At 37.8% G+C, this 17500-nt stretch overlaps 1 protein-coding gene across 1 annotated transcript in view; it reads left to right on the forward strand.

The window, feature by feature from the left end:
- Positions 1-17500, forward strand: part of LOC143018484 (peptidyl-prolyl cis-trans isomerase FKBP10-like) — a 61784-nt gene that overhangs the window by 32948 nt on the left and 11336 nt on the right. Inside the window, exons 4-6 of the mRNA XM_076173857.1 lie at positions 1297-1528; positions 11706-11872; positions 15751-15847. Of these exons, the coding sequence (XP_076029972.1) occupies positions 1297-1528; positions 11706-11872; positions 15751-15847 (496 nt within the window). The remainder of the gene's footprint in view (positions 1-1296; positions 1529-11705; positions 11873-15750; positions 15848-17500) is intronic.

Genomic DNA, 17500 nt, shown 5'->3' on the forward strand with positions numbered 1-17500 from the left:
CACCATGGTCATGGATCACGTGTTGGACTCGTGATCGACAGCTTCCCTTCTTGATGAGAGCTCAGAACTCTTATATGACCAATCTATAAGTAATGTGACCTTATACACACACACACAACTCCCCGTCCACGAGAATTGGCGCTGCGAGCCGTTACTCCAATTCTCGTGGGCGGGGAGTTGGGTGTGTGTGTGTATAAGGTCACATTACCTATAGGTCGGTCATACGAGCTCTGAGCTCTCTTCCGGGAGGGAAATAACTGTTGTTCACGAGTCCAGCACGTGATCCAAGACCATGGTGAATCACACACACACACATACGGCTCGAAGTGTCTGAGTGTGGAAGTAAGCATTCGTTCATTCTACTTAACACTCTAAAGCAAACTGTCCACTTTAAGAACTTTGATCTCTGTAATACCAGGTAACTCTTGGCTTAAAATACTGTTTTTTTTTTTGTTATCTTGATTAAAACAGAGCAGCGTTTCTCAACCAGGGTTCCCCGGAACCCTAAGGTTCCGCAAAAGGTCCCTTAAGGTTCCGCGAGAACAATTGAGATAAGCTAATTAGCTTTTGATTTCTTATTGTATTTCATATACGTAATATAATTAAACACGCACGATATATTCTTGGTTATTGTAATAATGTAATATAGACATCATCCTATTAACCTATTATTATGATGAAAATAAAATTAGAAATATATGGTATGTTTCTTTTTCTTTTTGTAATTGGGTTCCTTGAGACATGGAATTTATTTTAAAGGTTACGCAAGGGTAAAAAGGTTGAAAAACGCTATCATAGACGATTGAAAATACTTTTACTTCAAATACTAACCAGATGCTGTGCAGTGGCCTCAATCTAACAGGACGTAAATTTAACCAAAAAATAGACAAAAATTATTTCTACAATCAGGTCATCCATGAGTGGAGTACGATTCGAACCTTTAAGACTTACTCGCATTTAAACGATATTCTCTAATGTCTCTAAATTTGTATTCTCTGTCTTTTTTATTTATTTGTTTGTTGATTTATTTTTTGCATGTGTTATTTGTCTCTTTTGATGTCTGTGTACTTCCTCATTACTTTGATTTATTTGTCTATTTATTATCATAATTTTTTTGTATCAGATCCTATCATGAAACGAAAGGTCGTCTGTTGGCGCATTTTGTTATTGAAACCCACTGTGTGTTCGTATGATCGGGTGTTTATTAAATTTCCTTTAAGTTCGGTTATATGCGTTGGCTCTCATATGCCATTTTCTTACAAAAACCTTCTGAGAGAGGAACCTCTTTTCGTACAGACGCTTCCCTGGTCTTCGAAGTAGAGCTCGTGGATCTCCCGAACAAGAATTCCAAGAGCAATGATGATTTTTTTGGGGGTCCCCCGTTGTCAGACGCCCTTTTGAATACTAAAGAGCTCCTGATTCAGACACTCGTGAAACCTTCCTCTTGCTCGCGACAAGCTAAGGAGAATGATACCTTGACCGTCCACTACGTGGGGTACCTCACCACTTCCGAAAAGTTCGACTCAAGGTAAGAGGAAAGCAGACGCTTTTGAGACTGTCAGTCTTTTTGTTTCAGTTTTTTTGTCATGAAAGTGGCAGTTGCCGACAAGACTGACGAGTTAAACACCATATATGTGTTCCATCCCCCCCCTTCTCCTCCTCCTTTCCTCCCCCTCCTCCTCTTCCTCCTCCTCCTCTTCCTTCCCCCCTTCTTCTTTTCTCTCCCCGTTCCATCCTTTCCCCTTATTCAATCTCAAGCATATGTATCTCAACTTGTTCTTGAAAAAAGCTGTAATAAGCGAAACGTCGTACAAATAAAGGCTCCGTCCTCATATGGTGTTTAACTTGTTTCAGGGTACTTGTTTGGGGTTTGGATGTATGTGTGGAGGGGTGTAGGTGTCAGGGTGTGTGGGGAAGTGGAGATGAGAGACCAAATATGGTTACTCAAAGAGTTTTGTTCTGGTTGGCTTTGAGGAACCTTCTGAACAATGAAAGCTTAAAGCCCTGAAGCTTCAACTATCAAAACTCAAGGTTCTCCTACTGTTGAAAAGAATCATTTAACATTATCCAGAATGTGGATAGGAGGTAAAGGGAACACGGGCTGAGGGAAATACTTTTATTCCTGACTAGTTTCGCCTGAGTGGCTTCTTCAGAGGAAATGAAGCCACTCAGGGGAAATCAGTCAGGAATAAAAGCATTTCCCTCAGTCCGTGTTCCCTTTACCTCCTCTCCACATTCGTCACAGTGTTCACACATTACACAGAATGAAATATCTAAAGTACAGAAAGTACATAAATGAACTGATGATTATTTAATCTTCAATCTTGGTGTTTACTTTTTGGTCTCCCAGAGCGATCTACTACTTTTCTCTGGAAAATCTTGTCATTCTTTTTACCTATTATTTCCATTGTCTTAATTTCAGCTTCTATGTGTTATTTACAAGTTTCAAATTCTGATTCATAAAAGACTATTTCGTTCAGTTTAACTTGATTTGTAAGTTCTTAAAGAACTAAAAGCCATGTTTGGATAGAGTGGTGTAGGTAAAGTCCAGGAAAGAGCAGAAGTACTTTATTCTCTAACGTTTCGACAGAGTCTTCTTCAGAGAGATACTGGTACAGGCAAATTGAGATAAATTGTTTATATACTAAGCGGGTCATCTCACAGGTCGCCTTGGGATAGAGTTCGCTGTTTGTACTCCCTTGATGATCAATCTTGCTGTTACGTGTGTTAAGTTTACAAATCCTTCTCTGTGATTGGTTGAACTAGTTGAACTAAAAGTGTTGATATATGCAGCTTCGATACTTTTTCTTGTCGTCTTTTTCATACTGGTGTGTAAGATTTTGGTACTGCTCCAATTAGGCATATGGGCGTGTTGTGTAGCGTGTATCACTAACGAATTAGATGTTCTGTGGTGTATCTCAATTCTCCTGTACTATTATCTCTCTGAAGAAGACTCTGTCGAAACGTTAGAGAATAAACTACTTCTACTTCCTGGACTTTACCTACACCACTCTATCCATACATTTGTCTTTTCTTTTGTCGAACTAAAAGCTATCTACATTATCTAATGGGACACTGAAGCCACATTAGTGAATTTGTTTTGGCTATTGTAAGATTACTTAAATTGGAAGGAACCATTGGTATTAGAACGATTAAACACTTCTATTCTCCTTGAAAAGGATCTTTGCATAGTTTTGGAATAAATTTTTTGGTTTTGAGGTTCGAAGAACCCTATATGGCAGAACCCCCATGACCAAAAAGAAGATCTTTGAGAGATGTTCCTTGAGGTTCTTCGGGTAACCAAAAAAATCACTTCAAGATTTCGAAGATCTTTCTCGAGAAAAAAAAAAGTTCTTTATGAGGTGTTCCTTGAGGTTCTTCGGGTAACCAAAAAATTGACTAAAGATTTTGAAGATCTTTCTCGAGAAAAGAAGAAGAAGAAGAAGAAGAAGAAGAAGAAGAAGAAGAAAAAAAAAGAAGGTATTTGAGAGATGTTCCTTGAGGTTCTTCGGGTAGCCAAAAAATTGACTTCAAGATTTCGAAGATCTTTCTCGAGAGAAAAAAAAAAAAAAAAAAAAAAAAAAGAGAGAGAGAGAGAGAGAGAGAGAGAGAGAGAGAGAGAGAGAGAGAGAGAGAGAGAGAGAGAGAGAAAGGTTTTACCATGTTCATCACACTGGTCACATCTGCAACACTTGTTATATATTCGTAAGATTTTGACAAATTTACTTGATTCTAATTTTCCATTAGTTATATGTCAGTTTATTATCATTTACTATTTACCTGTTTGTTTATTATTTAACTATACCTATGCATTTATTTATGTATTTTATTTATTATTTACATTATTATAGTTTTTATTCATTCATTTATTTATTTATCATTATTATGATTTTTTCGCATCCGACCTAGATATGGACCAAAAGGTCTCCTGTCGGCATGCTCCGCCTTTGTAATCCCCTGTAATCTAAACAAAAAACAAAAAACAAAAAAGTCTGATTTGTGATAATATACGATAATGAACTGATGAGTACCATAGACAACAATTCTAGTACATTGATATAAACATTGAAAAGAAGCAATGAAGTTGAAATCTCACCTAAATATATATATATATATATATATATATATATATATATATATATAATCGAGCCAAGCGTGCTAAATATTTTGATAGCTATATTCTTCGTTAAATTTGGGAAATATAAACCAATTCTTAAAAAAAAAAAAAATCTTCTAAATTAGTGCAACATGGAATACAAATTGCTGAAAAATTCCAAGAAGACGATAATGATTTATGAAGCTCGTTTTCGTTTTAGATTATAACAATATTATACTTTCTCATATAAGTTTTTTATAGTTATATGTTTGTGACATTCTGTATTTTGTAGTGGACAGCCACCTGTCTAATTTACTATAAAAAAAAAAAAAAAAAAAAAAAAAAAAAAAAAAAAAAAAAAAAAAAAAAAAAAAAAAAAAAAAAAAAAAAAAAAGTCTTAAAAATCACTGCTCCCGTTTTAATTGTATATGTGCCCTTTTAGAATATCACTAATAATCTAAAATCTAGAACTCGCACTAACAAAACGAAAATGTCAGAGGTCGTCAACGGTCAAACTTGCCAAAGCCAACCCTCAGTCGCGTCCACTTGGCACAACTTTTATGACTTCCATTTTCCCTCTGTTATAATGAAGACTTTTTCTTTAATTGAGCGGGGACCAGACTATTCTTAGTGACGGAGGACGAAGCTCCCTGCTGACAATTACGTCCAACCCTGTATCTGCCCCAAGCCCCACAATTATCTCTCTGACGTCGACGACAGCGTTGCGGACCCTTTCGGACGAGGCGTCCGACAGTCGCGTACAATCCTTTTCGTCATTCGGCGCACGGTCTGTTGGTCTAACCAGCATTCCCTCACAGCTCTTCCCCAGGAGGTTCGAACCCCCCCCCCCCCAACCCCCCCCCCCCCTCTTTTTTTTTTTTTTTTTTTTTTTTTTTTTTTTTTTGCAAAAAACCTTTTCATTTCCACCCGCAATTCTTTCAGGGTTTCTCGGAAGCTTTCTTTAATGTATGGAGGGTCTGCCTACCAACTTGCAATTAGCAACCCTCCGGGACTCACTGGTGAAGACCTCGCAACGTCACAAGGATTTTGAATGTGGGGCAGAATGTTTCAGTGCATAACAGTCGCTTCAGTTCATGAAGCCTCTGCATCTAAGCAAAAATTAGCTCATGTTGCCTTGTGAAACACCCGGAATGCCTTATGGGGGGCAAATTTTTTTTTTCTTAAAGTTCAAACTGCAGGAAAAAGGAAAACTTAGTTACAGAAATATTCTCCAAGATCATTGGCACCACATGCGCATTAACATTCAGTAAAAATTACATATGAGAAAGATCATGCCCAAAAAGAATATACATATACAACATATACATATACACACATATGTACATATATAGTACATATACATATACATGTACATATACATATACATATACATATATACATATACATATACATATACATAAACATATACATTTACATATACATATGCATATACATATACATATACACACAAGTACACATCGTCTGGCGTTAGAGAGAACACATTACTCTAATTTGGGGGAAGCGTGCCATTCGATAGGGAAAAGGTTAACCGTGATGAGCTATACTTTCTTCGTTATCAGTGGTGTACCACAGGGATCAGTCAAAAAACATGCATGAGCCAGTGCGGCGCGTGGTTTTCCACAAGGACAGAAACGCTGGTGAATTATAGCTCATAATATACAAGCTTTAACCAATCTTTTGTAACAAAGAACTAAGACTGTCAAATGGTGCAGAGTGTGTTAGCTTTCCCAATGTTGTTTTAGATTGCTTGAAGTATCATATCATTGCTAATGGATACTAGCACTCCACTCTTTAGGCCACATGATATTGTCCTCAATTTCCTGGTCATGGCCAAATAATTCTTAATAGTTCTATCAGGTTAAAAAATGATAAACTAAAATTTCTCTTGCGGTCACTTGACCTATGATGTATAAGAATTATGCAAATATATTTTTCGTTATTGTGTAATTTATATTTTTCTATTTACATTAGTTTTCTTACAGAGGAGACTGAATTTCTTTACTGCAATAACAATAGAATATGTATTTGTATAATTTTGATATATCATGGATGTTATCAATAGGTTTTCATGGATATTACTATTTTCGACATATATAAAGGCCACAATCTCACCTTTAAAGAGGGGTTTTCAAGCCAAAACATACTATTTTGTTCTGAGCATACGTGTGAAAAAAAAATCGAATAAAGGATAAGGGGGGGGGCAGTTAGTTAGTTAGAGGGCAGGGTAGATAAGATGTGGGAGAGGGGGGGAGGGGGGAATTCGGGGTTTAGTGGAAGGAATGAGTGAAATGGAAGGAAGAAAGAGTTATGATAGATGTGGGGCAGATTCACTTGCTCGGTTAGTTTATAGTCTTTTGGACTTTTTTTTTTATTAGGGGTGGTAGTCTCATTTTGTCGTCATTTACGATACGCTGAGGTACACAGTAACGGTATTCTTGAACCAAGAACGTACACATTCTCATACATTCCTATGCCTTAGTAAACATTATTCATTCTATCACTACGTGTAAATATTATTCTTTTTATTAATACAATAAAGAACATTATATCAGGTCACATCAAGTCAAGTATAGATAGATCTTGATAATTAGCCCTCAGTGTTGAACTCACGTCAGAAGTCGCTGCGCTTTGCTAGTGCACAGACTTTACTGAAACATTTTAACAACTCATTAACCAATGAAAACCTCACTAGTCTCTATTCGATTTAAATGATTCTTTTAGTCAAGAATCATTACACATTTATTTCATAAATAATCATTCAAACTGTATATTGTGGCCAAATACAGCACGACGCTAACCCTTAATCGAAACTTAATACATAAATTGGATTAAAGGAAATTTTGATTCACTCCTTTCACAAGGTAGTTTTATTTTAATTTTAGATTAGGCTGGGCTATCTAATTCGTCTTATTACCATACCCTTCCATACCGGGTGGTTCTTTTACTCTCAATACAAAGGTCGTCAGACTATTTTATTCGTATCTGAGACATCTCCATTGTAGTAAGATCGGAGATAATGGATACAACTAAAGAATATAATACAATGAGAATACAGTATATAGACAACAGAGCTGGGCGCGTTCCTAGGTGCGTTATTATGTGCGTTCCTCGGTGCGTTCCGCTCTAGTTTGGCAGCTGTTGGTGCTCCTAAAATATTAAAGCTTGAGAGACGGGTTCATACCGAAATAAAAGTCCGGTAGGCCATATAATATACCAAAGAAAAAATTCGTAGGCCACATCCAAAAGGTAGGTCACATACTATACTGGCACCTATATTGTTTTGATAGTTTGGGAGCGCTAACTGCGGTCAAACTAAAGCGGAACGCACTGAGGAACGCATATAGAAACGCATCGAGGAACGCGCCCAGCTCTGATAGACAAGGTAACATAATGGGCTAATATGTAATTCATGGATGCCAACTATATTGTAACACAACATGATTGATTTAAGTGTTTTCCAGTTTGATTCATCAATTCATTCTTGGACAAAGCAAAGGTCGCGAGGCTATTTCAGAGAACCATTTTCAATTAATAAAAACAATAAGACGAGATGGATCCATGTCGATTTTTTATGTATTTATTTACGAGTATTTATGTATTTATTTATTTATTTACGAGTATTTATGTATTTATTTATTTATTTATTTATTTATTTATATATTTATTTTCAAGAATCATTTCTTCGTCTCGGCAGATTCTTCCGGTTTCAGAGTCACTAGATGGTTCTTGAAGAACGCTTTACTGATCCTCTCGATCTAGTCGTACCTTCACAAATGTTGTTTTCTTTTGCGCTTATTTTATTTTATTTTCATTTTTTTTTGTGTGTGAAATGAGGGGACTAAACTGATCTCAATTAATCCATTCCCAATGACGATAACGTTCTAGGACTTTGTTCTAGTTAGTGTCAAACGATTTTGTTAAGCTTAAGGTGAAGACTCTCTTAATGATGAAATTAAATTGATCTCGATTAACATCTTTGCAACGACGGTACCATTTACATTGTACATTTTGGCTGATATCAAGCAATTTTATTCAGATTAAAGGAGACCTCATACAGAAGGGGTTAGAGCTATCTCAGTTAACATCCCTACGGACCAGAGTTACTTAGTGTCCTTTTATAACTGGTGACTAATCTATTCTCAGTGCACAGATGGGGTTAGTTGAATTGTTCTCTTACTCCTCTCTCTCTCTCTCTCTCTCTCTCTCTCTCTCTCTCTCTCTCTCTCTCTCTCCTTTCTCTCTCCATCCCTACCCCTCATCTCTCTCTCTCTTTCTCTCTATGTCTGTCTGTCTGTGTCTGTTTCTCTCTCTCTCTCTCTCCCTCCTCTCCTTCCTCACCCTCCTCTCTTTCTCTCTTTCTCTCTCTGTCTGCCTGTCTGTTTTTCTCTCTCCCTCCCTTCCTTCCTCCCCCTCTCTCTCTCTCCATTCCTCCTCCTCCCGTTCTATCTCTCTCTCTCTCCATCCCCTTCCCTACCCCCCTCTCTCTCTCCATTCCTCCCTCCATTCCCCCTTCTCTCTCTCCATTCCTCCTCCCTCCTCTCTCCCTCTTTATCTCTTTCTCTCTCTCTCCTTTTCCTCCCTCCCTCTCCTCTCTCTCTCCATCCCTCCTCCCTTCTCTCTCTATCTCTCTCTTTCTCTCGCCCCCCCCTCTCTCTCTCTCTCTCTCTCTCATAGGGCTTCCGGCAAGACCGGAACAAACAATCCATTCCGAAGCTCCTCTGTGTGTGAGGAACCTGTCAATTTCCGGTTCTCCTTCGGGGAACTAAAGGCCAGCAAACCCGGCTGCTCCCGGTCATGGATCCAGTGCAATGAATCTTATTTTGAGTTTATTACGCGAGTTTTCCCTTCACTCTCTCTCTCTCTTGTTTGTCAAATTATCAGACGTTAAACGCCCAGCGTGGTGGTTAAGCATGATAACCGTTGTCGGATTTTGGGGCTTTGTGATTGCAAAACTTCAGTGATGTCACGTGCTGACTCAAGCGGATTCGAACCGTCTACTTCTGGTTTCTTGGATTCTGGTGTTGGCGTGTTAGCCCGCTCGACCGTGACGCGCTCTGTTGTTTAGTAAATTCAAAAATAAAAATTGACCGATAATCCAAAAATTTCCTTTGAAGTATATTAATTAAGATACGGTTGATGTGAAATTTACGGTGGTATTCTTAAATTTTTTTTTCCTTATATAAATCTTATATAACAGCTTAGAAGGGAAATTTCATATAAGTAAAGATTTTTTTTAAGAATACCACCGTAACAATCTTACGGTGGTATTCTTAAAAAAAATTCTTTCCTTATATAAATCTTTCCCTTCCAAGGATTTATGTAAGATCTAAGGAAAGAATTTTCTTAAGTACACACCACCGTTAAATCTTTCGCTGTAGAGAAAGTGTCTCACAACCGAAAGAAATTGCTTTGTGGGAAATAGAATAAACAGCAAATCATAAGATGCAGTGCTGGGGTCGGCCACACCTGTACTGGAAGGAATTTGTCGTTTTTTATTATTGCTATCGGGTGGCAATTTTTACATCCTTGAAATTTGCTCTTCTATACAGTGAGGCACTAATCATTTTGTCATTGCAAATGACAGGTTATTTTATTCAGTCGCTTGTTGGGAGCTAGAATAAACAGCAAATCATAAAATGCAGGACTGGGGTCGGCCACACCTACACTGGAGGGAGTTTGTCTTTTTTATTCCCACTATCGGTGGGCGATTTTTATTTCCTTGAAATTTGTTCACACGTTCAGTGTGGTACTACTCATTTTGTCATCTCTACCGACAAATAATTTTATTTAATCTTCATTCTACCCCCATAATAACGAAGTGGGTATTTTTTGTCTTAATTAACCACTCATCTACCAACTGGTATTTTTCTTTTTATTATAACTGTCACCAGATCCTTATCCCTGGCAACAAAGAAGTTAGAAATCTATTATGTCTATTTTTTCTTCCTTCAGACTTGAACTCCTTTGAAACGTTGGCGTGATATCAATTCATAGGTTTTTGTCCTGATCGACGCTCTGGGGTGTCCACAGACGGACGGACCAACAGACCTGGGCGCGTTACCGCCGGACAGGTAGTGCGTTTTCGAAAAATCGGGGACGCATCTCCGTCAGTGCGTATTATATACAAATATATGCGTATATATATATATATATATATATATATATATATATATATACAATGCGTATATGCATACATATATATAAATAGATTTTTCAGTAACGCACTACCTGTCCGGCGATAACGCGCCCAGCTCTGCGGACCAGACACAAATACGTCCACTGTGGGCCTATGTAGACTCATAGTGGGCCTCAACAATGGGTTCCTATCACTAGAAACATCCTATGTTAACAAAACACCAAAACATGATGTGGATCCGCTTCAGGAGTTTCTGTGATTGCTTCTGCTGATGCCTGACTATCTTATTCATCTGGGGGGCGTTTGGGCTCCCGTTATGTCAGGACCCTGCCCTTTGGCTTGATAGAATTGTCAGCTGTCAGTCAGGACAAGGGGATATAGATTAACGTCAGAGTGTTGAAGGGGAGAACTCAGGTCGGTGACTCGGTCGGATTTTTTTTTTTTTTTTTTTTTTTTTTTGAGGTTTGGGTTCGCTCCTCCGACTTCTGTTCCCGGATCCCTTTTCCGTCGATTTTGACCTGTGACGAGTTCCCCCGACCCGACTTTAATCGATGACCTGATCTCTTCCACCGGGTTCCCCTTGAGGATTACTTGACACATTTTTTACGGTGACATATTGCCTTCCTCCTTCTTGAAACTCCGTCTTGCCTTTGAAAAATTTTGAGAATTTTTTTTTTGTTATTTGTGCTTTTTTTTCGTTTCGTCATATTGCAATTTCCCTTAACTGTCTTAACAACCGGATGGCGCTTTCCTTTTGGACTCCTATTTCTTCGTTCTTCTTATTCATATATGTGGTGTCTCCTCGGTAACGATGAAGGTTACATCATATATATATATATATATATATATATATATATATATATATATGTGGAAAGGTGGTGAACTAAGCACAGAACAGTTGGAGTTTTATTCACTGGCATTTCGTCCTTACCAGGACATTCTCAAAGTACATGCAATTTCAGAAAAATGTAGTTTATATACTTCATCCTTCCCATGTCCCTCTCCCTCCATCTACCATCATACCCTCATCCGTTCTCCATACTTCAACAAATATATATATATATATATATATATATATATACAGTATATATATATATATATATGTATATAAAAAGAGAGGAAGTGGAATTGGGCAGGTAAGTTGGTGCGAACGACTGATGAGCGATGGAGCAAGTGTGTTACTGAATGGACGCCGCGAGATAGGAAGCGTGGAAGAGGGAGACCAGACAGAAGGTGGAGAGACGAGATCGAGAGGTTTGCGGGAGTGACGTGGCAGAGGGTGGCACGGTCGTGTGAATCATGGAATGCTATGAAGGAGGCCTTTGTTCAGCAGTGGACTCAGGATGGCTGATTTGATTGATTTGATTGATTGATATATATATATATATATATATATATATATACACACACACACACACATGAATGTACAGTATTTCTGTTTTCTATTTACAGTCTCGACCGTGACGAACCCTTCACTTTTGTCCTGGGAGCCGGGAAAGTCATCCCAGGCTGGGAGGAGGGACTCCTTGAGATGTGCGTCGGGGAACGCCGCCGTCTCATCGTGCCTCCCGACCTCGCCTACGGGTCCGAGGGAGCCGGCGATGGAGTCGTCCCGCCAGGTAGCCACGCCACTATAATTCACGTCACTTTTTACTTTTTCTTTTTATTTCTATTCTACCTGAAGCCAGGAGATTTTTCTCTCAAATTCTCTTGGTAATATACCTTTTGGTAAATATCCTCTTGGTAACTGGCAAGGAGTTGATAAAAATTCTTGTTTTCGGGGTTAGGAAATGTCGACTTTCAGTTTGTAGTCGAATTCAAGTAAAGCCGGTACAGTAGTTATGATCGCTTGGTTTCAGTAATACTTCTTAAATGCTATTGACATGTGAAATGCTGATAAGGGCTACATTCACGTACACAGTGAATAGAACTATCACTCTTAACGGCATCTGAGTGGACCAACACCAAAAAAGGGGGTCTTGGATGTTTTAGACATCGATCATGTGTTCTCTCAAATGAACACTTCCCATTTGGACTCCTTTAAAAATTGTTGTGCTAAAAACCAAATATCATGATTAATAAAGGTTAGGTTAAGTTAGGTTAAGTTAGATTAGGTTTGCTTAGGTTAGGTAAGGGTTAGATTAAGTTAGGTTAGGTTAGGGTAGTTTAGGATAGATTAGGTTAGGTTAGGTTAAGCTAGGCTATATTAGAGCTAGGCCATGTTATACTAGGTTAGGCTAGGTTAAGTTAAGTTAAAGTAAGTTAGGCTGGGTTTGATTAGTTAGGTTAGATTAGGTTAGGTTAAGTTAGGATATGTTAGATTAGGTTAGGTTAGGATAGATTAAATTAGGTTAAGTTAGGTTAAGCTAGGTTAGGTTAGGCCAGGTTAAATTAGATTAAGTTAAGGTAGATGAGGTTAGGTTAAGTTAGGTTGGGTTAGGTTAGATTAAGATAGGTTAGGTTACGGTAGGCTAGGTTAGGGTAGGCTAGGTTAAGTTAGGTTAGGCCAGGTTAAATTATGTTATGATAAGGTAAGTAAGGTTAGATTAGGTTAGGTTAAGTTAGATTACAATAAATTAGGTTAGACTAGGTTAGGATAGGATAGGTTAAGTTAGGTTAGATTAGATTAGGTTATGCTAGCTTAGGTTGGGGTAGGTTAGGTTAGACCAGGTTAGGCTAGATTAAATTAGACTAGGCTAGGTTAGGTTAGGGCAGGTTAAATAAGATTAGGTTAAGGTAGGTTAGGTTAAGTTTGACTAGGTGAAATTAGATCAGATTAAGTTAGACTGGGTTAGGCCAGATTAGGCTAGGTTAGGTTAGGGTAGATTAGGTTAGGTTAAGTTAGGTTAGGTTTGGTAAGCGTTTACATGGGAAGTGTCCATTTGAGAATGTCTGGTATTGGCAGGTTCTCCTTAACTGAATAAAATCGCATGGCGGCAACTATAATATGTAATTAAAATCACAAACAGCAGAGAAAATATTACTAAAGATAGACTCGAGATAATGTTAACACTATAGTTGCTGACAGAAATTTTCTCAGATGAATAATATAACTTGACGGAATCTAGAATAAACACATTGCTGTAAAACGGCGCAGAAAATATCTAAAATCCACACATTATTACTGAAAATAAGTACGTAAAGAGGCACAGAGTAAAAATGCATTTTGCTTTTAAGGTTCTGCACCTGGGCTCATACTAAGCGAGAAAAAAAAAAAAAAAAAAAAAAAAAAAAACCAGAAATGAAAAATCTAAAAGCTTTATAGTGAAAGTTTTACTCCTACCGTAGCCATTTATTTCAGCGATTGCCCTGATTTATTTCCCCTCGGAAGGTCTTCAAAATATTTGTGAGGAAACTGTGTCTCTCGTGCGACGTCTTGAGCGAGTTTGAATTAATTCTTCGAAAATGAAATCGTCTCGAGATTTCTTAAAAGGAAGCCAAATGGACTTCTGAGGACTTAAAGCGTACGCAAACAATACACGTATGAAGAAGATATCACTCGTATTGACCCAATATGGAAAACAAACACAGTGTCTCTTTTATTAAATAAGGCTATGAATAATCTAGAGCGGAGGAGGAAATATTTCGTAACGTTGAGACAAAGTTCCGAAAGCCTCGTGTACATTCTGTGATTATAAAAAAAAAAAAAAAAAAAAAAAAAATACAATGATTAATGTTCGCCACAGTTCATCATCTCTCCGAGTTTACAAAGTTGACGTTTCTGTGAAAAAGACTCGGTTCTTCAGAGATGAAATCCTTCCTATACGTTATGTATATTTCGTGTAGTTCGCAGCTGCAGAGAATTCTATCACAAGAAGCACCATTTGAAGACGGAGACATTATCAGTACGACGTTCTTGAGAAAACTATGACCGGCGAAGCGTCGTACAAATACAATAAGGGCTCCGTCCTTACATGTATATTTTAACGTATATTTCAGTTGTACTGATCCTTAAAGGATAATGACCGGACTTGTGTAGGTTTTATTAATGTCGTTAGACGATTTTATTCACTTAAAGGAATCCCCTCAAAACACACACACACACACACACACACACACACACACACACACACACACACACACACATATATACACACACACACACACACACACACACACACACACACACACACACACACACACACACACACAACACACACACACACACACACACACACACACACACACACACACACACACACACACAAACACACACACGCAGACACACACTCAACGGCGCAGTGGTAGCGATCGCGGCCGCCACTAATGCTGTCCGGGTTTGAATCCCGTCCAGGGCTGCACTGCGAGTTGTTACTCCAACTCTCGTGGGCGGGGAGTTGGGTGTGTATGGCTTTAAGGTCAGCATTACCCATAGATCGGTCATATATGAGCTCTGAGTTCTCTTCCGGGAGGGAAATAGCTGTCGATCACGAGTCCAACACGTGATTCAAGGCTATGGTGAATGACACACACACACACACACACACACACACACACACACACACACACACACACACACACACACACACACACACACACACACACACACACACACACACACACACACACACACACACACACACACACACACACACACACACACATATATATACCGCTTATGGGCCAAGGATATATGTTCAGGATAAAAATCTATACCATTAGCTTGATGTCGTTAAGTGTTGCCATGATTTTACTACTATAGAAGAGCATGAACTCAACTATAGTATAGTGGGAATCAGGTTTCACATGTTACAAGTGGATAAAGTTGTATTTAATTGCTATGTATTTGAACAAGTTGTATTGCAATGACAGGAAATTAAGAGCTCATATCTCCATCTCAATCTCCTTTGGTAAAGATGTATCTGTTGTTCTCATACGTTCGAATGATGTGTCTTCATTCACAGTATCATAATACAGTGCTAACAACTTTGTATTCCTGACATACGTTTATTGTTTGAGTTCCTTTTCATATACATATACCAAAGGCTTTTTTCCCCTTTATAAGGGAGGTAGCCAAAAAACAAAAGCATAAAAACCACTCCCATCCATTTCGTCCCTAATACACTCCACTCTCTTCCACCCTCTTCCCTTTCTTTATCTTGGCACCTCCTGGATGATGGGTCATCCCTGCATCTTGTCCACTGCCCTGGGTCAGAAGCAGTGTTGCAAGACACAGCACATCCACAGCAAGGCCGCTTCATTAAATCGGTGACCCCCCCCTCTCCGTCCCCTCATGCAGAAAATGAGAAGACGGTTGTGTTAATTCTAATGATGCCAGCAGATAAAACGATAGTTTTTTTCCTTTAACCCAGAAACAATAGATTTTTATAGTTGTATAACCTTAATTAATAATGTTAAAAGTAACCTCTATGTCATCAACGCTTTATCCGATGATGACACTGGATAAAACTATTTTTAAACCTAGTTACAATAATTACATCAAAAGTGTACAATCCTAGTTAATGGGAGTCAGGTCATCTTATCTTTATGTCCATAGATTCTACGCTGATCTTCTTCATCAAGCTTTTCAAGATTGAGGAAGGACTAGCGATGGCAAGTGAAAACCAAGAAATAAAAGTTTCTGAACGACTTGAGTAAGTACGAGAGGAATCTTGGTCTAAATCGGCGTTTCCCAACCTGGGGTCCTGAAATCAATTATAGGGGTTGCTGGAAAGTGATGCACACAAAAATCACATTGATATATGTATCATTGATTACCTAGTTGTGCATATTTGACTTTTTCCATGCTATTTTATTTTTCTAGGGTGTTCTTATTTCTTCAACAAACACATATTATCAATTTGTGTCAGTTCTAAGGAATCAAGAAAATAAGTCATCAAGCAATACACTTCACTTTCTTTTATCCTTTTGATAACAAGATTGGGGTGCTGGACTGCTTAGACATAAGAACAGGGGGTGCTATGGTCGGAAAAGGTTGGGAAACGCTGGTCTGAATTGTATGGAGCTTTCTTCCGAGATATTTTACATGTTTTACTTACCCACTTGCATTTTAGCTTATTTCCTCATTTTACTTTACTTATATGATTTATTTTCTTTTGTGAATTTTAAATTTATTTGATATGAATCTAACTTTTACGTTTTTAATGTTTTGATACCTTTTATTTTCTTACAAGTTGTATTTATTATATGTTACGTTATGTTATATTACACTGTTTATATTATATCATACTGTATCATATATCATATTATGTTATATTGTATTGTAATATGTTATACTATATCCTACATTATATTATATTATATCATATTATATTATATCATATATTATCTTATAATATACATATTATACTGTATCATATTATGTTGTAATATATATATCATACTGTATTATATTATGTAATACTGTGTCATATTACATTATATCATATAATATCATATCATATCATACCATATCATATTATATCATACTATGTCATGTCATATCTATCATCTTGAGTAGGTCTAAAAGGAATATCCTGAAGAGAGCTTGTATATAGGAACACATTCTTCCTCAGAGACGTTATAAAAAACTGAACGAACACAATCGTATACAAGTTATGTTGCTGGCTGTCTTACTGTTGGTGACCTAACTTCATCTATCGCTCCTGTCTGGCCAAGGGCTATTGACCCCTCAGTGACCTCTTCTCGTTCGCTACAGCTGTCTCATCTGCTGGGTTAACCTAGTAGAGAAAAAGAGAAATCACTATTATTTGTTACATTATCTATGGATATTTGTGTTGTTTCAATGGTTCTTGGCTCTTTCTGAGTCCTTCATATACCATTTCCCTCACATTTGGGTATATGAGAATACTGATCCGTTTGTGCAACCATACATTTCAACGGGCGGTGGGGCCTGAGGTTCGCTTTATGTTCCTTTATTTTCTGTGACACGGCACATGTAGATTCACCAGTGTATACTACAACAAAAAACTACTGCAAGAAATTTTATATACTACGCTCTTTTTTGTCAATACATTTTTCTTTTTCTTTTCTTTTACCACTTTAATTATGCTTCTTCATGATGCAGTGGTGATATTTAGACGTGACTTATGAAAATATTTGCTAAGGACATGTGCCACGTTGGAATTGGGAGCAGTTAAGTATTTAGTCCTTTCCTCTGGATCACTGTTGATGAGTTCGCTCCTATTCAGTATCTCAATCGTTTTCTTTGCCACCTGTGACAATAGATCTTGTGCTATGTATTTGAATTATTCCTCGAGAAATTCTTTACTCCACGTCATAATCGC

This window comes from Oratosquilla oratoria, chromosome 35 (genome assembly GCF_046742065.1).
Source record: "Oratosquilla oratoria isolate Oo_2021 chromosome 35, ASM4674206v1, whole genome shotgun sequence".
NCBI classification, from domain to species: Eukaryota; Metazoa; Arthropoda; class Malacostraca; order Stomatopoda; family Squillidae; genus Oratosquilla; species Oratosquilla oratoria.